The sequence below is a fragment of the Heterocephalus glaber genome, unplaced genomic scaffold, assembly GCF_053883595.1.
Source record: "Heterocephalus glaber isolate CG9 unplaced genomic scaffold, H.glaber_assembly_v1.0 deba00001547, whole genome shotgun sequence".
NCBI lineage: Eukaryota > Metazoa > Chordata > Mammalia > Rodentia > Bathyergidae > Heterocephalus > Heterocephalus glaber.
In genome coordinates, this window is record NW_028258340.1 from 12,626,960 (window position 1) to 12,654,219 (window position 27,260).

The 27,260-nt window shown below is 35.1% G+C and overlaps 1 protein-coding gene and 1 pseudogene across 17 annotated transcripts in view; both read right to left on the reverse strand.

Moving 5' to 3' along the window:
* The window catches only part of Cfap47 (cilia and flagella associated protein 47), a 512,210-nt gene that overhangs the window by 252,231 nt on the left and 232,719 nt on the right, over positions 1 to 27,260 (reverse strand). For all 17 annotated transcript variants that reach the window (XR_015442441.1, XR_015442442.1, XR_015442443.1 and 14 more), the window contains 4 exons: positions 20,831 to 21,027; positions 19,207 to 19,350; positions 18,281 to 18,454; positions 2,328 to 2,439 (listed from right to left, as the gene is read on the reverse strand). Coding sequence is in view for 14 of the 17 variants with exons in the window: in XM_087189881.1 (XP_087046007.1) it covers positions 2,328 to 2,439; positions 18,281 to 18,454; positions 19,207 to 19,350; positions 20,831 to 21,027 (627 nt within the window). In the remaining 3 variants the exon portion in view is untranslated. The remainder of the gene's footprint in view (positions 1 to 2,327; positions 2,440 to 18,280; positions 18,455 to 19,206; positions 19,351 to 20,830; positions 21,028 to 27,260) is intronic.
* On the reverse strand, positions 2,446 to 6,943 carry LOC147824349 (nucleoporin p54 pseudogene; annotated as a pseudogene).

The window sequence follows — 27,260 nt, forward strand, 5'->3', positions numbered from 1 at the left end:
TTCTAACTCTACGCTATTCTGTATTATCAAATACACACACACACACACACACGCACAATCACATCCAGGTATCATTATTTTTTTATTTTCAATGTCTGTCTTTATATTTCAATACAGCTGTTTCTTCTGCTGGAATGTCCTCTCCACTCACATTAGCTGACAAATTCTACCTCATCTTTCAAGGTCCTGTTCAAGCCCATTATCACCTATAAAGCCCTCTAAGACTCTCACTGCAGAAATTAATATCTCCCTCTACCATGTTCCCTGGCACCACCATTACACTTTCAATTTATCACAGTATACCTTTATTGAGATGATTTATAGATACTTATTCCCACATTGAGTCATAAATTTCTTGGAGGCAGGAAACATATCACATTGGCAATATTCAAAATAATCACCAAACCTGTGTTCCAGCTCTGTTCAACCCGAGACACCTGATCAAGGTCCTGGGGCACTTTTGATACCTCATGTTTTAAAGAGGCCCTATCTGATTACTGAAAATATGCTTTAACAGTTCATGTTCTCAAAAATCCTGATGAAAGGAACATAAAATGATACTAAAAGGGTAAGACAGGTAAAATGTAATTATTTAATTTTTCTTGGGTCCATTTAAATGACTTCAAGAGTCTTTCACAGACTTGGAGGTTTTATTAAGGTGTCCACAAACATTCTCAGTTCAGAGATGGCCCACAATTTGTGGTTTCTTTTTACATTTCTTATAAGTAGCATAATGCATTGCTTTTTACATAATGGGAAACAGATTTATTATATTTTATGAAAAATATTCATGAAAACTCTGAGTGGGTTGTTTCTGTTTACAAAAAATAGTTAAAAATTGAAAACAAAGGAAAAATCCACCAACTATTACCACTGATAATCAAAATGAAAATTAAATTTTTGTACTACTGGAGATTGAACCAAGAGGCTATGGGTTTATTTTTTATTTTTATTTTTATTGGTCTCTGCAATTTATTTATTACTTATATTTACATAAATTATATTTATATTATTTATATATTTATTTTATTTTTATATATTTTTAATTTTTAATTGGTCTCCCCAATTTGCCTAGGCTGAGTTCAAATTTGCAGTCCTCTTATCTCAGCTCTGAAGAGTTCTGGGACTACAGGTATGCATCACCACACTTGGCTGAAATTGAAAATTCTCTAAAACAAAGCACAGCTTCTACATTACTATAAAATCATAAAATATGTTACTTTACTGACATGCTTGGAATAGGGTTACTATATTTCAAATGTACCTATCACATTACTAATGGATTTTATAAAGCCAAATGTTTGAAAAGTAATGTGAACATGTTAACAAATCCTTCCTATGGTGACATGTGAGATAAAAGACTTTGGAAGTAACAATGGGTGCAGGGTTCTTCCCACACAGTACAGTCTATTATAGTGTTAATGAATAGATCATTGTGTTGGGCATTCTGAAATTTTCCTTCTGCTTGCGAACAAAATGAGCATCTAGTTTACTCTCTGGACTTTATGCTCTGCAACAGGTCTCTATCCTCTATGCCTTCTATGGTGAGTATATACACTTTTCTTGAAGATTTGTTAATGAGGCACACAGAATGAGAAGCTAGCTTCTATGGAGAACAGAGTGGCTATCAAGTATATGCCTCCTGTACTTCTAAAATTGTGTCCACTTACTTACATTATGATTATTACTTTATTAGGATTTATTCACCAATGAAGCATTTAATTCTCTTACACTTAGGATAGCTTGTTCCCTTGGTGAATCATAGCCCTTAGGTCTAACTATTATCTTCTATCACTTCTCATCTTCCTCTTTTCTAGTGCTTGTAGAAATACATCCCACCCCCATTCTCAAGCAAGTAACTCGGTTCAGGGACCTTAGGAAACATTTGTACAAGTAAATTCTTTTAGAGATAAAGGGAAAATACTTAACACATACTAAATGTTAACCTATTTTCATATATCAGTTAAATGCATGCAGCTGTTTTTATAATATCTTCTAACAGATTGCTGCTGGATTCATAAACTGGTATAACTATTTGAAAATATTTATCAAATTTTAGATGTAAATACTCTTAAGTATCTTGAGTAAGTACTTTTAGGAAGTTGTTCTACAAATACATTTGAATAAACAGTTAAGATAATATAACATGGTGCATAAAATATATGCCCCAAACCTCTGGTTACAGGATTTAGAAAGCCAGTGACTGAAATGGAAGCCTAAATTTTCCTCTGGGTCGTTTATTACAAAGATCTATGAATAACATTTCTGTTTCTTCTCATATTTCTATCACAGTTTGGTAGTTAATATTTTCTCAGTGGATATGATACCTTTGAGTACTCCACGTTTCCAAGGGCACACATGTATAACATATGGAACTGAATTATGTGGCTCTATGGTGAGATGTGGATTACCCCACACTATTGGAAGGTCTGAAGATACCTAGAAAATAGAATTGGAAAACAAGAATTATATAATGTCATATCGAATGGTTTCCTATGTTTTTAAGATGTTATACTACATGAAATTAATGCTACCAATTCACATATACTGACATTTAATTTGCATACTTCCATTAAAATTATTCACTTTTAAATGAAAAGCAAGCCACGAGAATGTTACACAAATCAAATTCTGAGTGATCCCCGGTACCAAAAAAATAAATAAAATAAAATAAAGCAAAAGAGATTATTCTTACAGAAAAGCAATGTCTGTTTTCTATCACTACTTGAATCAAGATCAGTGATATTAAGGAAATATGAATATCTTTCCAGGTCATGTTCAATTTTCTTTATGCAATTTGATTCAATTTCAATGAATTTGTACATCAGTTTCAGCACAGTATATAAAGAGTATTTAAGCAGCATGTGACCACAACCCTGGTTAAATAAAACTTTGTTTTCTTGGTGTATATATATATATCACATCAGTCACACTATACTGTCAAACCCTGTTACACTTTGTGTGTCTATAAATTGTCCTATTATGGACAATTCTTTGAAATGAAATCATATAGTATGTAGTATTTTATCACGAGCTTTTGAAACTTAACCTACTTTTTAAAATTTATTTTTGAAAAATTTATGTTGTGAGATAGCTAAATTGAGCTAATTAATGTTTTACTTCACATAGTTATCATTTTATGGTGAGAATATTTAACATCTACACTTAGCATTTTTCAATAATATAATCCATTGTTATTAACTATAGTTATGATGTTGTAAAGTCGATCTCTTTTTGTTTGTTTGTTTGGAGACAGGGTCTCACTATGTAGTTCCGGATGTCCTTGAACTCACTATGTAACCCAGGCTGGCCTTGAGCTTGCAGAGATCCTCCTGCCTCAGCATCCTGACTACCGTGATTCCAGACATGTGCCACCCAGCTAAAATAGATCTCTTTAAATTGTTCATCCTATTTAATTGAAATTTTGTATGCTTTGACCAACACATTCCTGCTCTTCTTACCACCACCACAGACTTTGATAACCATGATTCTGATATTAACTTCATTAAGTTCAACCTTTTTAGATGCCACCTATCAATGAGATCATCATGGTATCTGCTTTCCATGTCTGCCTTTTCATCCAACATAACATGTTTCAGACTCATTCATGTTGTCATAAATGACAGTGCCTTCTTCTCTTAAGGCAGAATAGAATTAGAGTGTGTAAATTCCTTTGTAAATTCATCTGATGATGGATACTTAGGTTGATTTTATATCTTAGTTATTATGAATAAAGTTACAAGGAATACACAAGTGCAGATATCTCTGTTATATACTGATTAATTTTCCTTTTAACATATTCAGAAGTAGAATTATTGAATTATATGGTAACTCTATTTCTTAATTTTTACAGGAGCCATGACTATACCTACTTATATTCCTACAAACAGTGTATATAAGTCCCCTTTTCTTCATTACTGCCAATACTTGTTTGGAAATTTCTTTTTATAATTATCTTTAGGTATTCCGATAATGCAGGAAGTTCACAGATCACCATAAGCTTCAGTAATGTATTCTACCCTGATAGATAATCCTTTTTCATATGTTGATGGACTAAATTTGTTAGCATATAGTTGAGCTTAAGTCTATCTATAATCCTAGGCAAAACTGGTCTGTAGTTTCCTTTTCCCAGGTTACCTTTGTCTGAATTTGCTATCAACATAATAATATTGGTCACATAGTGAGGGTCAGAAAGTGTTTTCTCCTTTTTAGTGTTGGGAAGTATGCCACCTCTAGGCAGCTTAGAGTTGAAACATTTTGAATCTCTGATACTTCTTTTTTTTTTTTAATTACAAATTAAGAATTTATTTAAGAAGTTTTCATTTTTAGAAATAAAGGTTTAGAAAACAAGAGTTTCCAAAACCAGTAATTCTGTTATATCCTAATCGCTTAGAATTGTTCTATAAACTCCAAATGAGTCAAATAATAAAAAAAATTTCCAATCTTACAGAACAAAAAGAAAATTGCATTAATCATTAAATACTTTTGGATTTGCTTTACTCCTCCTAAGTTGAATTCACGTATATAAAAACTGATGTCCTTTACATTCTGAATTTCAAATCTTCAACAGTCAAGTAATTATACAGTTATATGTAAACTATATATTTCATATTTACTTGCCATAGAAAGCAGAATGGAGAATAATACTGTGATGTTTAAGAAAATGCTGTTTTAAAAATGTTAATTAGGTACTTCTTTTTAAAGTATATATACCTTTTCAGATGTTAAATCTTTTGAAGGTTATTTTAGAAGGGATGTGAAGTGACTAGTTTATTTCAGATTTAGTGAAGAGTAATTTGTCAGTAATCTCAAAAATCCAAGCCAGGAGAGGATCATTTTCTTTCTTTTTTCTCCACGTGCTCATTTTCTTCTGAAGGATACGTTTCACAAACTTCTAACACAGGTTTGTGAACTGTCAACTAAAGACACCACCTCTGATGTGGATGGTTTCATTCAATCCATGTTCTACCAACTTTATAACTTCTAGATCATCTTTTATAATGCTAATCAAGTGGCTAAGGCCTTCCTGTTGTTGTTTCAAATGCTGTTTGATCTCATGTAACAGATCTGCATCCATGTAATATCTTTCTTCAGATTTGACTGCTCCAAAATGGTTCTGCATCCTGATTTGGGATATCAGTTCATTTAGTCGGCCTTTGAACTGAGTAGGTGCATTTAATTCACACTGAATTGTATCTAGCTGAACTCGCAACTGCTCTCCGTCAGCTTGGATGGCATAACCACTCTTCCTTTGAATTTCCTGTTTGATTAGGACCTGTAAGGTTCTATGGGAAAGATCCATGAGTTTCTCTTGTATTGTGCAATTTTGGTCATGCTTGTAATTTGATTGTTTTGTAGGTCATAATATCTTCAGATATGATATCTAATCTGATCTGATGCTTCTTAGTCATCTGATCTTGAACTTTCAGTCTTCAGAGAAGTTCTTCAAAGCCCACCATGGGTACAGGAATTAACTTTTCAGAATCAGGGTTATCCACCTTGGGTTGTTCCCAAATAATAGGATCAACACCAGCAGGAGGATTCTGTGAAAGCTGCTTGATCTGCGCAGGAGAAAGTTCTGGTCTAGTCATAGAAAGGGTTACACCAAGTTGCTGTAGCTGTGTTTTTATATTGGCTTGTTCAAAATGGGCATATAGTGTTGTAGCTGGAACTCTTCTTGAGGTACCATTTGGAGAATGCTCAACAATATAAATAACAACTTCTGTCCTTAAACCAGCAAAAGGGAATTTCTTGTGTGAATTCCACTGGTGGAATATTATTGTTGAAATATCCTTTGCCTGTTCCCCAGAAAGCCTGCAGTTGATTCCATGTTGCTAAAATAGCATCTCTCTCATCTCCCACAGTGTTGGAGCAGAAAGAGCACTCGCAGTAGTTATCAGCTGGTTAGACTGGGTAGGAGCTTGTGTAGGCTGACTGAAGAGACCACCTAATGCAGTAGTGTTTGTGTTAGTGGGGGCAGAAAACCTGAATACAGAACTTGCAGTTGTAGATGTTGTCCCAAATCCTCCAAACCCACCCGCAGGTGCTGCAGTGGCTGCAGCAGTGCCTGAGGTACCTGAGGGAGTCTCAAAATTGAAGGCCAGGTCACAGGAGCAGAGGACCAAAGCACTGCTCCTGCAACGCGACCTGATACTTCTTTTCTTTTTTTTTGGTACCGGGGATCGAACTCTGGTCCTTGCGCTTGCACAGTAGGCGGTGAAACCACTGAGCTAAATCCCCGGCCCCAACCTGATACTTCTTGATTTGAGTGTTTCATCAATTTATGATAAGAAAATTTAAATCTTCAATTTTTTTTTTTTTTTTGGTACCAGGGATCGAACTCGGGACCTTGTGCTTGTGAAGCAGGCGCCGGAACCACTGAGCTGGGTCTCCGGCCCAAATCTTCCATTTTTTAACCAATTTTTCTGAAATTCCATTTTATATACATACCACCTTTTTTTTTCTTTACTTTTTTCTTTACTTTTTATGCCTTAAGGTTTTATCATGAGAGAAACCATATGATATTAAAACTTGAGTATTTGATTATATCTTATGTCACTTTCGTTCCTATAATCTTCTATTTCTGCTAAATTTTGAGTTATGTATTATCTACTGTGCCATTTTAATTATTTTTATAATTGCTTTACACTACTTTTAAGTTATTTTCTATATTGGTGTTCTGGGGATTATAATGATAATTTTAAAATAATATAAAATAATATACTTTGGATTAATTCTAATTAAATTTTGATTGTATAAAAATTTGCTTTACTATTCTCCATTCATTCTCTTGTGTTAGTTTTTTTTTTTCTTTTTCTTTTTCTTTTTTTTTTGAGACAGGGTCTCAGTATGTAGTTCAAACGGGCCTTGAACTCACTATGTATTTCATGCTTACCTCAAACTCCAGGCAATTCTCCTGCCTTAGCCTCCCGAATGCTGACATTATAGGGGTGCTCCACCACACTTGGCAATGTTACTATTTTCATATCTAATATATTTTTATACATTTTAAACCTATCAACATAGAATTATTGATTTTTTGGTTTTCTTTTAAATTAAATAGTAGAGAAACAATTACAAAGAGCATATACTTATGTTGTATATTCTATTTAGCTACGTAGTCATCTTTATTAGTGTTCTTTTCCTTCTAATGTATTTGAGTTCTCTAAATGTACATTTACTTTATTGATGGACTCCTCTAGTATTCTTTGCAGAGAAGATCTTCTAGAGACAAATCCACTCAGTTTTGGTTTTTCTTGGAATATTTGAATTCCTCTTTTACTATTGAAGCATAGTTTTGTCATACATAAAATTCGTGGTAGACAGGCTTTTTCTTTCAGCATTTAAAAAATACCATCTCATGTCTTCCAGTCTCCATATTTTCTTATGAAAAAAAGTGTTGTTAAACTCACTGAAAATCTCTTTTATGTTTTTAAACACATTTTATTCTTTACTGACAGTTCTGTATTTTTCTTTGCCTTTCCAATATTTCACTATAACATGTCTAAGTGTGTATCTCTTTGACTTTAGATATGCAGATTTTTCAACTGTTTTCCCTATTCTTCCACTTTGATAATATGCTACCAATTTAAGTTCAGTACATTCATCTCAGATCGTTCCCTTTTTCAATTTTTCATTACTGTTAGTGTACCTTACAGGTTTAAATGGAAGTTTAAAGATTAAGACTTTTGTTAAAGGTAAGCTGTTTGTCCAAGCTTCTTCTAGCTGAGAGAATAGAGTGGCACCCCTTGCCTTGAAAATAAAGAGGATTCAGCACTTTCATCTTTCTGGGCCCAAGCTTGTAAATTTGCATATGCGTATTTCCTGGTTTTGTTCTCTTTTCTCTAAATTGGAGTGCTTCTGTGTGTTGGGAGGGAAGCTAAATGCCTCCTCAATTTGGCAAAACTGTAAATAAACTTATTTTTCCATTTTTATGGATGTTTATCATAGTTTTAGTTGGAGATGGGCAATGAAATGCAGAAATCTAGAGATCCAGGGCCCATATCCAGGCCTGACTAAGCCCTACTGGTAACAAAACTGTAACCAGAACCTGAGGTCTATACTGTCCATCATTCCCCAAAACACACAGGAGAGAATTTATTTTGATGAAAAGAAAAAAGTTTTCTCAAGCTACCTCCAAAATGACAAGAAGGCCTTTGCCTCAAATTTCTGTCTCACTGTGCTCAGGTGTGCAGAGCTTTCATGGTAAGTAAGATGGGGAAGAATACAATGAGAGAAGAGATAAGGGAAGTCCTTCCATGTTTCATTTCCTGACCATTTTCTCTGGACAGTATCTGTGTATTCTTTTCGACAAAGGAAGAAGGGAACGTACTATGCCCATTAAGTGGAGGGGTTTTATTGCCTATGGCAGACTGAGTAAAAGAGTTTTTTCTTGTTTATTTTTTTTAACTTCTAACTTACAATTGATAAATAAAACTTGTATATATTTAGACTATATAATTTTATCATTTGATATGCACATAGCATTATAAAATGGTTGCCATAACCAAGTTAATTAACACATCCATCAGCTCTCATAATTACTATATTTTATGTATGTGATGAGAACACTTGAGATCTACTGTTTTAACACGTTTTAAGTATAATATACAATACTATTAACTATAGTCATCCAGATGTACATTAGAGCACCAAAGTTTACTGATTTACAGCTGAAAGTGTCTACCATTTGACCAACATTTCCCCATCCTCCCCTCATCCCCTGACATAGTTCATTTAGCGGAAGGTCATCCAGGTGATTCATGCTGTGGCAAATGCCAGGATATTTTTGGCTGTATAATACTCCATCTCTCACACAGAAACAACATAGTATGTGCATCCATTCATCTACTAATGAGCACTTAGGTTTCTATCATATCTTGTCTGTTGTGAATGATGCTGCAATGAATACATATGGAAGTGAAGGTATCTCAAGATAATTATTTCCCCTGAAATAGCCAAAGCAATCTTGAGAAATAAGAAAACTCCTCGAAGAAAACATGGTGGGAAGGTTCTTTGTCTTGGTAATGAGTTATTGGATTTGGTACCAAAATCAGAGCAACAAAAGGAAAAAATAAACAAATGGGACCCTATCAAATTTAGAAAGCTTCTGTATAGCAAAGGGAACAAATAAAATGAAAAGGCAACCTATGAACCATGAGAAAATATTTACAAATCATATGTAACATAGTATCTAAAATATTTAATGAGGAAGACATACAAATTGAATAACAAAAAGCCAAATAACTCAATTTAAAAATGGGCAAGGGAACTGAAAAGAAGTTTTTGCAAAGAAGACATGGGACAAATGAAAAAGTAGGCAGCAACTTCTTATCTCTGATAAATTGAAGAGGTAGGATCTTGCAAAAGACTCACGACCCAAAAGCCAGCTACACCTGGAAGACATCTCTGAAAAGTAGTCTTTTTCTAAGGGTTCTCAATATTAGCAACACAGCTACTCGCCAAAAGCAATGTACAAGCATCAACACAAGGATTAAATTTTTTTTTTAAATTGAAAAAGAGAATACAGTTAAGAAAGATGCAAATCAAGACTTCCATCTCACTAAATACAAACCTAGAGGGCAATGAGGTGGAACAAGTTGAAAATCCCATACCTGGACCCTCTACAGTGGTAATACCAGAAGTAACAAAGCAGATGTTGGGGCTCTAGGAAATATCAAATCAGAAATAATATCTCAGATAACTACAGAAATAGTGACCATAGTGAAAGGCATGCTCAGTGACTCTAGAGCAGATACAGATTAACAAAAACAAAAAAAGAGCTTAGGAAAATGATGGAACCCATGAACACCCAACATAGGAAGAAAAGAAATCCATTAAACAGATTAAAAAAGATATCCAGCATATTAAAAAGCAGAAGGAGCCAATGTGAGGACAGAATATAAGAGATAGAAGAAAGGATTGTGGTTGATGATCATGAAAAGAAAGATTTCTTAAAAATAGCAAGGTACCATAAAAAATCAATCCAACAGCTGCTAGATGATGCAAAGAAGAAAATAGTTGGATCAGAGTGAATGAAACAGCAGAAGACAACAGAAAGGATATAAAAACCTTGTCCACAGAAATAACTGCAGAAAACTTCCCAAGCAGAGAAAAAGAATTTGACACATAGGTAAGTGAGGCATACAGAACTCCAATTAGCCATGATCAAAAAAATCTACACTAAGGCATATAACAGTCAAAATTTCAGAAATTCAACACAAGACAAGAATATTAAAAGCTATAAAAAGAAAGAAATAATCTACAAAGGAGAAACCCTCAGAATCACAGCAGACTTCTCAACACAAGCCCTAAAGTCAAGGAGAGCTTGGAGTGAAGTATTTCAAGCCCTTAAAGGAAACAACCTCCAACTCAGACTGATGTACTCCACAAAACTATTTTTGAAAATTGATGGAGAGATAAAATATTTCCATGACAAAGAACAATTAAGGAAATTCATGACCACCAAACCAGCACTGTTCTGAAGGACATTCCAGAAAGAGATAACAAGGACTACAACTCAATGAACCCCAATAGAATGAATCCACCAGGGAAGGCTAGCAATTTAATGTAGGGGAAAAAAGAGAACCAAGAACAGGAAAATAACATGACAAGGATAAGTCAATACATATCAGTTATAACCATCAATGTTAATGCTTTCAATTCACCAATCAAAAGAAACAGACTGGCAGAATGGATCAAGAAGCAAGATCCAACAATATGTTGCATACAAGAAACACAATTAATTCAAAATAAATTTATAGACTGAAAGTCAAAGGATGGAAAACAATTCTTTATGTCACAGAAACACGGGAAAAAGCAAGGTGGAGTTCAAGCCAAGACTGATGAAGAGAGAAAAAGAGAATAATCTAAGAGAAAGCAATAACAATCAAATATATATGCACCAAATAACTTGTGCACACAACTATATAAAACAAATATTAATGGGCATGAAAAATCAAATAAGCACCAATAACTGTAATTACCATAATCAGTACTCCACTGTAACAAATAGACAGATCAACTAGACAAAAAATCAATGAAGAAATATCAGAACTGAACCAAACCTGTGAACAAATAGACTTAGTAGATTTTTACAGAGTGTTCCACCCCACAACACCAGAATACACATTCTTCTCAGCTGCACATGGAACACTCTCAAAAACAGACCACATAGTAGCTCACAGAGCATACTTAAGTAAATACAAGGGAACTTAAATTATATCATGCATATTATCAGACCATAGTGCACTGAAATTAGAAATCAATGACAAAAGAAACCACAATACCACAATAACTTCATAAACACCTGGAAATTAAATAACACCCTCCTGAATAAACAATGAGTCACAGATGAAATTAAAGAAGAAATTAGACAGTTTCTATAATCAGATGATAACGTCAATACAACATACTTGAACTTGTGGGACACAATGAAAGCAGTCCTATGATGGAAATTTATAATGATGAATTCCCATATCAGAAAAACAGAGCAAACTCAAACAACTTAATGTTGAATCTCAAGCTTTTAGAAAAAGAAGAGCAAGTCAAGCCCAAAGCTCATATGAGTGGGGAAATTACAAAGATCAGAGCAGAAATTAATGCAAGGGAGACTAAGAAAATAATACAAAGAATCAGTAAATTGAAGAGTTGGTTCTCTGAAAGATTAAATAAAATTGACAAACCTGAAGCCAAACTGATGAAAAAAAGGAAAGAAAAGACTCAAATCCATGCAATTAGCAATGAAAAGGGTGAAATCACAACAGATTCTGCAGATCCATAAGATCATTGTTGTAGTCAGGGTTTAGAAGGGAACAGATTTAATACAGGACACATAGGATTATTTTATAATATTCACCCTAAAAGTCAAATGCAGAGAAGTGCAAGAGATCTGCCCACATGCTAGAGACCTGAAGAATTCAGCTCAGGGCCTAGATCCTATGGCAATGTTCCACACAAGTCCAGCTAATGGCCTAGAGTCCAAAGCAATGTCTTCCATGAGTCCAGCCAGAGGCCTAGAGCCTAAAGCAATGTCTCATCCAGGTACTTATCAAGGATGTGCACTGAGAAGGTTCAAAGGCCAGTGGTGGAAACTAAAGAGTCTCTGAAAGTAGGCAAAGGATTTGTGCCACTAGGCTGAGGGATCTGCACTAAAGCCAGGAAGCGATACTCAAGGCAGAGACCAGAGCTCCCCTGATTAGAACAGCAGCCATCCCGGCCAGTAGCAGAGGACCTGACCTTCTTTGATGATGAGAACAGCAGAATTCATATCAGGAAAACCAGATGTGTCAAGCTTCTCCAAGGAAATCAACAGCATACAATCTTCCCCTCCAGTTCTCCTTTTAGGCTGCTGGCAACAATTCTCAGGTGGGTGTTCTACACCCAGAACTACGCTGACTCAGTTCAGCTGGGCATTTGAAGTTGACCATTAGTTCATCTACCACAATGATCAATACTTTTTTCAAGAACCTGTATTCTAATAACACAGAAAACCAGAAGAAATGGACAGATTCTTAGATACATATGAATTACTAAAGCTGAATCCAGAAGATATAAAAAACCTAAATAAACCACTCTTAGTCAGTGAAACTGCAGATGTAATTAAAAACCTACCAATAAAGAAAATTGCAGCCAGGACAGATTCACTACTGAATTTTCCAAGAAATTTAGAGAAGATCTAATGCCACTGTTCCTCAAACTCTAATGAAATTGAAAGGGAAAAAATACTCCCAAATTCTTTTCTGGAATCAAGCATTACCCTGATACTAAAACCAGAAAAGAATCCAACCAAAAAAAAAAAAAAAAAAAAGAACTACAGGCCAATCTCCCTAATGAACATAGAAACAAAAATTCTCAATGAAATACTGACAAATAGAATGCAGCAAAGCATCAAGAAAATTATACACCATGACCAAGTAGGATTCATCCCAGGGATGGAGGGATGGTTCAGCATATGCAAATCAATAAATGCAATATACCATATTAAGAGAGCCAAGGACAAAAACCACATGATCATCTCAATAGATGCAGTAAAAGCATTTGACAAAGTCCAAAATCCATTCCTGATAAAAACCCTGCAGACAACTGGGATAGATGGTCTTTTTCCCAATCTGATAAAAGATATCTATGACAAATCAAAAGCCAACATAATACTGAAATCTTTCACTCTAAAATTGGGAACAAGACAAGGATGTCCACTGTCACCCCTTTTATTCAAATAGTTCTGGAAACATTGTTCAGAGTAATTAGATAAGAGAAAGAATAAGGATAGGAAAGGAAGAAGTTAAACTATTATTATTGACAGATGATATGACATTTTACATAGAAGACCCCAAAAACTCCACCAAAAGTCCTCTAGATTTAATAAACAAGTAGAGTAGCATATCTGGATATGAAGTCAACACTCAAAAATCAATAGCATACCTGTAAACAAATAACAAACTCACTGAGGGAGAAATTAGGGAAACAACACCCTTCATAATAGCATCCCCAAAAAAGATACCTAGGAATCATTCTAATGAAGGACATAAAAGACCCTTACATTGAAAACTATAATACTCTGAAAAAGGAGATTGAAGAGTATATCAGAATATAGAAAGATATCGCTTGTACTTGAGTAGGAAAAACCAATACAGTGAAAATAGCCATACTTACAAACTTGCTATACAGATTTAATGCAATCTCAATCAAAATACTAATAGCATACCTCACAGAATTAGAAAAAACAATCCTGAAATTCACTAGGAACTACAAGAGACCTAGAATAGCAAAAGCAATTCTGGGTAACAAAGGAAAGGCCAGAGGCATCACAATCTCTGACTTGAAATTATACCTGAAAGCTACTGTGATAACAACAGCATGGTATGGTACTGGCAAGAAAACAAACAAACAAACAAACAAAAAATAGACCCTAAGATCAACAGAACCGATTAGAAGATGCAGAAACAATGCTATACAAGCGCAGCCACTGTATCTTTGATGAAGGAGCACAATACCTTCACTGGAAGGAAGATAGTCTCTTTAATAAATGGTGCTGGAATAACTGGCTTTCCACATGATGAAGACTAAAATTAGACCCATATTTTCACCATGCACTAAATTAAAATCAAAATGGATCAAAGATCTAAATTTTTTTTTTTGGTACCGGGGATCGAACTCGGGTCCTTCTGCTTGTGAGGCAGGTGGTGGAACCACTGAGCTAAATCCCCGGCCCGAAAGATCTAAATATTAAAATAGAAACACTAAATCTGCTGGAAGATAAAATAGGTAGAACTCTTGAAGACACTGGTTTTGGGCAAAGACTTTATGAGCAAAACCTCAATTGCACAGGAAATTTCAAATCAACAACTGGGATCGCATCTTATTAAAAAGTATGCACAGCCAAAGAAATCACCAACAGAGTTAAGAGACAACCCACAGTGAGGTGAAAAAATTTGCCAGCTGTTCTTCAGACAAAGGACTACTGTCTAAAATATATAAAGAACTCAAAAAACTTAGACAATCCAAATTTAAAGACCCAATTCAAAAATGGGCATCTGAAATGAATAGACATTTCTCAGGTGAAGAAGTTGAAATGAAAAATAAATATATGAATACATTTTCAACTTCCTTGGTCATTTGAGAAATGCAAATTAAACAATGCTGAGATTCCATCTCACTCCATAAAGAATCGCTATTATCAAGAAAACAACCAGTTACAAATGCTGGCAATGCTGTGGGGGAAAAGGAACACTTCTCCACTGTTGGTGGGAGTGTAGGCTGGTGCACCCACTGTGGAAATCAGTGTGGAGATTCCTCAAAAAACTAATATTAGAGGTTCCATTTGACCCAGCTATTCCTCTCCCTTGACATCTTCCCAAAAGAATCAACGGCATAATACCATGGCGATACATGCACACCCACGTTTGTAGCAGCACAGTTTGTACTAGCTGAAACTTGGAAACAACCCAAATTCCCATCAACTGATGAATGGATAAAGATGTGGCTTTTTTACACAATGGAGTACTACTCAGCCATAAAGAAGAGTAAGCTTGAGACATTCCTAGGTAAATAGATGCACTTTGAGAGCATACTCTTTTTTTTTTTTTTTTTGGTACCGGGGATCAAACTCGGGTCTTTGCGCTTGCGCAGCAGGCAGCAAAACCACTGAGCTAAATCCCCGGCCCTAAATTTTTTTTTCTTTTTTGGGGGGAGTGATGCTGGGGATTGAACTCGGGTCCTTGCTGTTGTGAAGCACGCGGTGAAACCACTGAGCTAAATCCCCGGCCCGAGACCATACTCTTAAGTGAAATAAATTGGACACGCATGTTAAATATCACATTTTTTCTCTGATGTGTGAAACCAAAAGTGTAAATAAGGACCAACATGTACTATAGATATTGGGAAATGGGAAGAAAATGTCCAAATGAGAGTCGGGAACAAGGGAGAGGGGAGAGGGAAAGGAAAAAAGTGACAAGAAAAAAAAGACAAGAAGGAACAAACAAACCTCTTGTAAATAAAGAGGGGTTGAGGGAGGGAAGGGGAATGGGGAAAAAAAGTAAAAGCAAGAAATATCATATGCAGGTACAAATTCCCTATGTTGGATGTTATCATTATGTATATCTAAAATGTATCAATAAAATAAAAAAGAAGAAAAAGTGCTCTATATGCTTTTTCACTAAAATATCTTTGAAAGCAAGAAGGAAATTCTTGGTTCTCCTAAGGCTGAAGCCAAAGCAAAGGATTTAAAGGCTAAGAAAGAATTACCAAAAGTCACTGGCAGCCACACACACACAAAATCTTTAGATCACCCATTTCCTGGCAACCCCCAACTCTATGGCTTCAGAGGCAGTCAAGATAGTGTTGGAAGAGGACCCTCAAGAGACAAGATTGACCACCATGTCATCATCAAGTTCTCACTGACCACTGATTCTGCTATGAAGAAGACAGAAGACAACAGTATGCTCACATTCATTGTGGATGTCAAAGCCTATTGGTTTGTGCCACACACATCCAGGGTGGGGCCTCCAGTTTCAAGAAATCTATCCAGTCACACCCATAACTATGCTAATCCAATTATTGGACTCATCTAATTATCATACCCTCTTATCCAAGATCACACCCATGATGTACTCACTTCCCAAAAGCCCCAGGTAGGAGTGTATGAGGCTTAGAGAGACATCTAGATAGAAGCCATAACAATATGGGATTTGGCAGAAAATTCCAGGAAGCAGAAAAAGAACAGATTGTCTACAAAGATCTAAATGTTGCTGGAGCTGCAGGTGGCAAGAGATAAAACTGAGCCGATAAGCAAGGAAAAGCTACTGAAGGACAGTGAAAGCTACTTTAGGGAAAACGACTTAACTCTGAAGGCAAGACATGACATTGAAAGCTATTAGCTAGGAATGACATGAGGAAGTTTTCATTTAGAATACTAACTCCATTTGTAATATAATTAAGAAAGAAGAGAACCAAATTATATATACTTTAAGGTTAAAACAAAAGGAGAGGACAAGCACAGAGAACTTGCATACTTCTATAGTCTAAAGTTGAATTCAGGCATCTATGTTGGGTACATGGGTGGATACTTGACACTTCTTTTGAAGACTGTATTGGGTACATAAATATTTGTAGATAAAGATGCAAGTGAGAGGAGACTTTTTGGTGCTGGTGTTTGAATACAGGGCCTTGCAGCAAGTAAGCATGTGCTCTACCACTATGCCTCAGTCCGGTCCCAAAAAATTTTACTAGAGAATGGCTTAAACAAATCAAGCCAGGAGATAAAAGTACAATACTTCATAAAAAATAAAGGATATAAATAATTATGCATTTTTTCACATTTCCGCTACTATCCACATTGGTGAATGATACTGTTCCCAGCATGGCAATGTGCAACTTTAAAAGTTAGATTATTTTTTCTTTTAGAGAAAAGTAGTTTCTTTTATAGATAAGGAGCTTCCCTAAACTTCCTTGTGTAGAATGGCATAATCATCAATTCCATTTCTTCTCAGCATACACAAAGAAAATAAAGAGAATATGCTGATGCTGGCCCCAGGAGGTCAGGGCCCAGTTTCCTTTCTACCAGAAAGGGAAAGAGCAAGAGGAAGATGGCTGAGAATGATAAAGCAAGCCTGGAGATGTGTATCATCTCATTGAATTCCTCCTCCAGTCTGCTCCTTAAGTATAAAAGGATTTTGCATATCCGAAAAACTGAGATGGTACTTTGAGGCAAATGAGCCCCTCCATCTCCTCTGAGCTGGTTTTGAATAAAGCCTTTTTCCTTTCACCAAAGTAAATGGCCTCTTTTGTTTGGTCAGTAGCAAGAAAATAGACCTAAGCCTATGGAATGGAGTGACCAATAGTAATGGGACACAGTTTTGAAATCTTATTGTGCCTATAGATTTCTTATTAAATTAGAATTTTTTCTAGATTTTTTGAAAACATATTTTACTATTATGTACAATTTCTTCAAGCAAAAATACTCATGACTCGAGTAAGCAGATTTTCATGTGTTTCTTGGTTATACACTAGAACTTAAATACAAAACTTATTTATTGTTAATTCCACTTGGTAATTGAAATTAAATTTAATAGCTGTTAGATTAAAAGGTAAAATTACAAAAATCTTTTTTCATGTCATTGCTTCATCACGTTGTGGGACTGCACAACCTTTGTTCCTTTTCTCCAGCCCCATTGTGATTAAATGTGAGTTAATGGATAAAGATGCTTGTTAGTTTTGGGACGCTAGACAAAAATCTGTAACAGACCTAAAGTCCCAGAGTAAACTACTCAACTCCTTGTTTGCCCGGAACTGATGTTCCGGGCACCACAATTTTTAGAACAAGCTGCAAATGTCTGCTGACCATCAATACGTGACAGTCGACCACTAACCTTTGTCCCCTTTTCTTTAATTCTATATGTTAACTTCCCCCTCAACCCCCTATAAAAACAGCCTCGGATTCTGAGCCAGTGGCCTCTCTAAGCTATTTTGCTTTGGGAGTGCTGTCTGGCCAGACTAATAAAGGTCTGTTTTCCAACTTGTCCAGTGTGTTCCTTCCCGGGTGTTCTTCGCTGTAGTCAGCTCCTTGGAGCGTTTGGTAAGGCTCTTGGTCTTGCATTCTGAAGGCACTGCTGGGATCCCTGGGTGTGCTTCACTAGTCAGCTCCTCGGAGCGTTTGGTAAGGCCCTCAGTCTTACAATGTTAAGTAAAATTAAATGTTTTAAAATTTTTGTATAATTGCTACATATCACAAAATTCAATACATATGGAGAACAAAGCACTTTCAAAATAAAAAGCATCTTACCTTAAATGTTAAAATAGTCCTCATATAATTAGGCACTATTATGGATTTATTTGCCACATCTCCCACTTTGCAATCCATAATGATGGTTCCACAAGCCAGGGGTTTTTTCCCAATCCCTTTTATGTCAATGATATGCACCATACCATCCACTTTATTTTGCAGAGTAAGTTTACCCTATGACAAACCAGCCGAATGTCAGCTCTATAGCAGTCATAGTTCAATGTCAAACAATGTCTGCCATGATATTCATAATGAGTCTAGTGCAATGAGCTTGTAAACAGGTGTTAGCCATTGACTTTTCCAGTTCACATATCAATGTTTCTACTCAACAAATAAAACACTGGTGAAACTTTGCTATTGCTTTCTACTTTCTCTAAATAAGAGAGTACATGTATATATTCTCATATATAACAATTATTATGTGAATGTACTTCCTTATCAAAAAAAATATTATCTTGGCCAGGCCTGGTAATGCATGCCTGCAATCCCAGCACTTTGAGAGCCTGAGATAGAAGGATCACAAGCTCCAGCCCAACCTGAGCAACTTAGCAAAACTCTATCTCAAAAATTAAAATGAAAGGAGCTACAGATATAACTCAAGGAGATATACCCAAGATCTTGGGTTTAAACCCTGGCATACACCCTCAAAGTCATAGGTTTAAGAACATACTTGTGGATGTACTAATCTGTGTACTGAACAGGAACATAAGGAGCAACAGTTTTGTTATTCAGCATGTTATGTAAAAATAATCCAAGTATAACAGTAATGTGACTTTCAAAATATTTATCCTTCAAATTAAAAATATTTAAATTTCAAGCAAAATTATTAAATTTATGAAAAATATAAATTTTCACGAAAATGTTATCATCAAATAAAATATGTAATTTACATATTAATACTGGGGAAAGAATTAATGAGTTCATACCATAACCTCACACTCCAAAATCGGTTTGAACGTGAGAGGATATTCCACAGTTTCACCTGGTCTTACAAGTAAAATAGCAGGTCCATAAAACCATTTTCCTTCTATTTTAACTTGACATTTCCACGCTTTCTTTGTTTCATTATTCTACAGATGAAAAGAAAAAAGGTACAAAATCATCAGAGGATGATGCTGATGAAGCTGAGTTACATATGAATTCTGGGTACTTTCAGTGAAAATATATATTGTATTTTTCTTATATTAAAATCCCAATATTAAATCATATATTTAAAGAATGACTATTAAAAATGTGAACAAAAGGCCAAAGAATGACTACATGTTCTTTTTATGTCATACAGCGATATTACCTGATGGGTCTGTTAAGGATTATGTAATAACTAGAGAAATATTCCTTCATTTGACATACTAACTACTGTTATGATGATGCCTAAGAGAAACAAAGTGTTCTAATCTTTAGGCTTCTCAGATAATAAAGATGATATATTTTATCAGAACAGACTTTTGCCCTTCAGTTTGACTTTTGTTATATCTTTAATATTAAACAAACAAAAACCATTTATCTGTTCGAAAACCCACAGTTACTCACAATTACATTGTCTTCTATGCTGTATTATCACTCTAATAGGGAGTCAAGCTACTGTCAATCATTGTTCTCAGTGTCTTTGAATCCACCTTAGTCAAAAGATCACAACAGACTTCGGAGCAGAATGTGTGGGAAGGAATTCATAACTCTGGTGAAGCCAGGAGGTCAAAACTTATTGTTAGGAATTTGAGGATAGGTTAAGGATACTAGAGTTAATTTTTAAAGTAAAGAGATCCATCAAAGTAAATGATCATGTGCTTAACATGATAGTAATTTATATTCAGGAAGAAACTTTGGCATCAAGGAGGAGAAGTAATTGGCAGCAGATGATCCAATTGTCAGTCTATAGTAATTCAGGATGAAAAGTTTGCAGTCTCTAATTCAGACAGCAGTACTGGTATGGAAACTCAAAATAAACTACCCTGGAATATATTTCTTTAAAAAATTTCAAGATGGTTATTCTGAGAAACTGCAGATAAAGCAACTCTGAAAGGCTGCTCTTTTGTAAAATAAAATTACACCTATAAAGAAGATCTACATTAGTAAAAGGTGGATGCAAGCAGAGGCTTTTCTATCTGACATACCTCTTTCTGTCTAGGAAAGATCTATTTACAGGAGCAAGAGGTTGGAGGTCATACAAGTGGCCCAAGCAAAGACTAAGGCAGGTGGCTGTTACATGGGAGACTTTATCTACATAACAAGACTATCCATGCTCACTGTATACCACCTCCCCTCAACCAACCACAGCCAGCAACCACCTCCCTCCCACCCAGAAGCCCAAATTCCAATACTTTGTTTAACTCCTAAATAAGCTTCAACTATCTTGCCCTGCCTTCCAGTCTTTTATTGTGTGTACGGCTCCCATGTTTCTTCATGTTATTTGTTAAATGTTATTTTTTCCCTGCTAACCTGTGTAATGTTAGGTTATTTTATAGACTTAAAATGTCAAAAATTCCAAGAAAAAATAGTTAATTTAAAAATTCTTTACATAGAAATAAATGTACAAAAACAGTTTGTACTTACTATTGGAATGTTCTGGGTAAGAGGTTCAAATGCTGGTGTCTCAAACTCAAATGTTGCATCTGGTTGGTTTGCATTTACCACACCTTCAACATCGTAGACACGCACATCATAGCTTGATGTCAACAAAATTTTACAAGGGTAACGTCCAGGGCCAAGAGGAAAAAATTGTAAAGGAATTGAAATAAATTCTTCTCCATCTATTAAAATAATTAAAAACAAATATTTTAGTCATTTTAAATGTCATAAATCCTAAAATTCACTGTGGAAAGCAATATTTAATATTATTGTGTTAAATTATATCTTATAATTCAGAATAGACTAGGTTTCACTGAAGTAACACACCACATCAAAATCTCCAGGGCTTATTATGCAAGTTTATTTATGAGAGACTATAACTTGCATAGGCTGGAGAAAGGTTTGCTTGATAAAAACACTCCAGCCTCAAGCGCTCATGGATATCACTATCTTGCTTCTGTTTTATCAGGAATACCTCTGCATATTGGTCAACAAACCAGAGTAAGAGGAATGGCTGGAAGGTTGTTTCAGTGCTTTTCAATGTTCAGTCCAAAATTAATATACATTACACTTAATTGGCAGACACAGATACATGACAATAACTAAAAAGGAGTTAATAAAGGAAGTAGATGTTTGGACAATTTGATGAGCATTACTATCTATCACATTTCTATGAGTGAGAAGTGTAATACCATATAACAATCAAAAGATTTTTTCACTTAACCAGCAGATAAAAATGCTCATTTCCTAATGATCCCTGAGTCCAAAAGTGAAAGCCAAGGACATTCTTAAGTATACATTTTCAAATTCATGAAATGCAAGAACCATAAATGCCATCTAGCCTCTCTCCTTTACATGTTTTTAAAAGGAACCTATCATAGCAGTAGAATTCATAAAAATGATAGTTCTACTTTTGAAGATTTATTAATAATATGATGTTTCTTTGTCTTCGATATAAAAAATAATTCAATCATGCACGGAACATATGTAAGAATATTATATATTATAAATAAAAGGCCACTTCTGGACAAAGACACTTATCTGCAAAATCTGCACTCCCTTATATACAAATGATTTTGATCTGCAGAAATTTGGAAATTTCACTGGCTACATAGTGCGATCAGTTTCATCTTCTCATAGGCACAAGTTTTCTCAGTCCTAATTCTGTAATGTAACCAATGCCATTCATGTACTGAGAACATCTGAATTGGTTAATTTAATTGGTTTCCTTTCTTTGTATTCTCCCACTTTTCTATATATGCTTTCTAAGATTATCTCTTAAACCATTTTTTTGAACTGAAGGCTTTTTTGATTGTTGTTTTCTTTTTTTTTTTTTTTTTTTTTTTGGTGCTGGGGATCAAACTCGGGTCCTTGCGCTTGCGCTTGCACAGCAAGCAGCGAAACCACTGAGCTAAATCCCCAGCCCCTACTGTTTTCTTTTAATTGTTGTTTTGTTTTGAGACAGAGTCTTGCTCTGTGATTCAAGCTGGCTTTGAATTCACTATGTAGCCTAGGATGGCCTCAAACTTGCAGCAATCTTCCTGCCTCAGCTTCCTTAATGCTCAGATTACAGGCCTGTTCCACTAAGCCTGGCTAGAACTCAAGTTTTTAATCTCTTTAAATTAATAAGATTTGGCCAATTACTTTCTAATACTTTATTTTTTGACTTTGAGATACTATGTGTAAGACAGAGTTATTTCAATATATAAAACAAATAAGCCTAGGGTTAATCTGGTTGAAATAGGATGGAAAGTTAGAACATCCATTCAGTTCTGTAATATCCCAATAGACAATTGACAGTACTTGAGAATTCCAGGATTTCTAAAATTCTAAATTAATTATAGAATATAATTTGATAGCTTTTTCTTGTCTCAAATCACAAAGGTCATAAAAAAAAACTTCAAAAATGTGGAAGAGATTAAGTAATATAGGAAACAGGGCATTATCATCTATAATGTTTAGGTACATTATTAACAAGTAGTCACAAACTATTTTAGAAAATGAGCTACCACGAATGATTGCATTTATTTATTATATATTTATTTATTGTAAAGAAAACTGTATTTTCAGAGAATTTTTTGGTTAACTTTTAAATTATAATTCTATCTACTATTGGAAAGCTTTTTGTCTATCATGTAAGTCAAAAGGCCAATAGCCTACTAATTATAATTTTGCCTACTTTAGTACTTTATATTCTTATAGGTATGTGAGCATATGCCTTAAAAATACTCCTGTAAAACAAGTGATAGATCCATTGTGTCCTAAAAAGGGTTCATTACTGTTTCTTCAATTAATAACAAAAGCATGAATATGACCACAGACCTTATGTAAAAAATAAAAGAATCCAGCAATTACAAATATTAAAATAAACTTGATTTATTCTGTTAAAAATATTCACTAATCCATATGTAGTTAAGTATCACCCACTTAGGCATAAGCATTTTCAGAAGTGGACTGATTGTAATAAATCTGAAGACTTAACACTGAATTTATTATAATAATAAAAGAGCAATAATTTAAAAACAATAAAAACCTATACTGATTATTGACAGATATTTAAAAATATTTAGTTAATGTGGATTTTAGTAGTTGAAAAGAGCGAATTAATTTTCCTTTGCTATCATCAGAAAAATATATAATAATATTTAAGGGTGAAAAGAAAGAAATTAGAGAAAGGAGGGAAGACAAAAAGTAAAAAGGAAGAAAGGAAGAAGGAAAGGTGATAAAAATAAAGAAAAGCTGGAAATTGGAATCTGGGAAGTGAAATGAAGTAATATGCATAGTACAAATGGGGCTATGGAACTACTCTCCTCCACTCACCTGAACCTGAGCAATACTCCACGGACAACCCCCTAATCTTCATCCCAAGGCCTCCTACCTGGAGGCAGAAAATTCTGAAATCTCAAAGTAAGACACATGTGTACCTGATCCTCTAGCATGACCCAGACATGGTGGCAAACTATGGCACACATGCCACAGCAGGCTGTCTGTATCACTGAAAGCTCTAAGACAGTGATAGCAAACCTATTAGAGACTGAGTACACAAACTACAAGCCAGAACCCACTTTTTCATTGCAAAGTGCCACCACTGCCTTTAAACCTGAATACTAAGGTTTCAGTTTAGCAAAAAAATATCTGTTATCTGATGCTTGGCAACTTGGCTAAGCATGCTTACTGAGAGGGCTCTGTGTGCCAGCCTCAGCACATGTGCCATAGGTTTGCCACCACTGCTCTCAAACTTTCACCATCACTGACCTATAGTAACCTTTGTTCACCTTGAGATCTTTAAAGGTTCATGTATATGGACTGCATCTCATACATCCAATTATAGTAGAATGAATTATGGAAAAGTACAGGCACAACAGACACAGCTGACGTGACTCAGAACCCTTGCAATGCAATTGTCAATCACAACTGGAAGAACCAATGGGAGACACCCTAAATCCAGCCCCAAATTTTAAATTCTTAAACCCAAGACATTCAGTGCTCTTGCCATTTTTCTTTCCGCTGGCCCAAGCCTGCTCACTCTGAGCCTAAGTAAACTTCATTAAACTTTGCTGATTTTTCCTTAACATTAAGTGCCATGTCCAGATCTTTCCTCATTCCACACAGGAACTTAGAAACCACTCTGGGGCCCTATCAACCATGACAACAGAAATATCTGGGTTGCAAAGAGAATGGCATGCATGTGACTCTTTATAAGGGACAAAGCCCAAGTGTGGCTGAGAAAATAGGAATTCCAGCACAGCCAAACTAAGCTTAGTAGGCACAGAAAATTCCAGCACAGCCAAACTAAGCTTAGTAGGCACAGAAAAGCCTAACCTTACTAAATTAGTTGTTTAAGTTTAGTAGGGCCGTAATAATTTTCCTCCCACCCGAACAATGATTGAGACAGTTATAATAAGATCTCTTACTATAATTGAGATTTGTTTTGTTTGTTAATTTTTGCCTTATATGGTTTGAGAATACGTGGCCAGAAAAAATGGACTTTTCTTAAATTCTATTTATTCTAATATTACATAATCTAGCTATTCTTTAATTAATAAACACACACCATGGGCATTTGAATATTTTACCTGGTAGTTTTATAAATAGCTTAAAGCTGCATTTTATTTTCCATTGTTAAAATATCTAATTTTATAGTTTATTCTTTATTTTTTATAATTAAAAACAGCGAAGCAGCCTAATGGGGTTAAGTTGTCCTTTACAAACTGTCCTTTGCAGACTTGCTTTTTCTTCTTTACTTTCGCCTAGCATTCAAAATTCTGAAGAAAATTCACACCTAAATGATTAAGATGTTAACTGCTACTGAGCTATTCCAGAAAAAAAGGAACAAGAGAAACATTTGTCATAAGAACTCATGGTTAGTAATCTTTCTTTAAATTTACAGAAACCAGAATATCTGGGGACCTTAAGATAACATCTGACTGTGGGTCAAAGAAATGGACCACTGCAGGTTTAATGATTGCTCTAGCACTCACCTACAGTGGCTAAAAATACACTTCCTTAAATTTCCTTTTGTAAAACATTAAATGGATGGCTTTGTTATGACCCTTACAGCATGCAAAAACAATTTAAACACCATTTAAAACAGTATTTTTTAAGGAGGCAATTGGAAATTTTAATTGATTCTATTTGGTGATATTAAATGATTATTAACATCTTTTTTATTTTTATTAATATATGTTTGCAGCACATAATTATTACATCCATCCTGCGGAGCTGGGATTCTCCCTTTGCCCCCCCTTCCCCCTCCCTCCATCTCTTGATCCCTTCCTTTTTCCAAAATATATTTATATAAACTCTGCACTTGGTTATTAGCTCTGAAAGGACTTAGAACAACAGCCTGATCTTCATAATAAATTTCTTTCTCTAACTCTCTCTTGCCTCTTAACTAGTTGATTTCTGAAGTGCAGAGGTCAGACTGAGGCTTTTGTACTTTAACAACCTAACTGCTTATTTTAACATTTCATTTTTTTTGTTTTTGTTCACCTCATCCTTTCCGGAGTTTTTCTGTTTTTGTGTTTTATTAGATTCCTCAAGATTTTTTTACAATTTTGCTTTAATCTGGCTTAGAAATTATGTATTCTATCTCTATAGTTTTTGGTTGCCCCAAATTTTCAACATTCATATTTCACGTAAAATATCCTAAAATAACTTAACTCTGGTCTCCCAAAATACAAGAATCTTTCATGCCTATAATGACAACCACACCTTCCTTATAAAGTTGTCTAGTAATTGAGTTTATTTTTATAACATGTGAATTTTTCTTCTTCTACAGCCAATGATCATGGGATTTACAAACATTTACTGATTTTTTTAACTACTTATGTTTGAATGCTAAATTCTTTATTTTGGAACTTAATTTCCTTCATCTATAAGTAGATCTTTCATTTTTTCTGTTTGTAAATAAGTGTGACTATTGAGTTGTCTCAATATCCTTGTTACATTGAAAATGTTTTTATTTTACTCTTATGTTTGAATTATAGTGTAAGTAGCATGGTTAGATGGAATATTAAAACAGAGATTTTTTTTATTTTTATTTTAGAGGCAAGTGCCTTCTCCAAAATTCCTCAGACCTAGTGCACAAATCACCATTCCTACCTGTCCTCCGGCTAGATCAGTGGTGGCGAATCTATGGCACGCATGCTGCAGCAGGTACACAGAGCCCTCAGTCTGCAAGCAAGCCAAGCCAGTATTGGTCCAGCAGCTGAGCACTATATATTCAGGCTTAATTGCAGTGTTGGCCCTTTGTGATAATCACTGGTTTTGGGGTTGCGGTTTTGGCACTCAGTTTCTAAAAGGATTGCCATCATTGGACTAGATGAATGGACAGAATACGCAGATGCCGGCACCAGAAGGTCAAAATCCAGTTTCATTTTCACAGGCAAGAAAGAGAGAGGTCCAGTGCAAGAAGCAAAGAGACAAGCCTGGACATGCCTATTATCTCAGTGTATTCCCTTCTCAGTGCTTGAGTGCTTTCCTTGCTAGAAACAACCCTAAGGCACCTACACAAAGTGAGATGATGATTTCAGTCAAATAGACCCCTCCATCTCCATGGAGCTAGCTTTCTATAAAGTATTTTTTTCTTTTCCATCAACATAAATGGCCTTTATTTATTATAGGTGGCTAAGTAAGACATAAATTAATAGTCAGAGAGGGACTGCGCTCAAGAAAGTCAATGAAAATTGAAGCCATCAGGATTGTGGCTGGAGGTGTATCTGAACAAGGCAAGGCCTCAAGATACAGTCACAATGACAAACTTGCATACTTCCTTAAAGGATAAGCAAAACTATAATTAGTACCACCTAGTCCATTAAGTCCAGATATGCTTCAGACACCCTGGTGGGTGACCAGAATACCTGGACCCATCCCTCCCCAAGATGTTCCTGTTTTAGAAGTCATAGATAAGCCA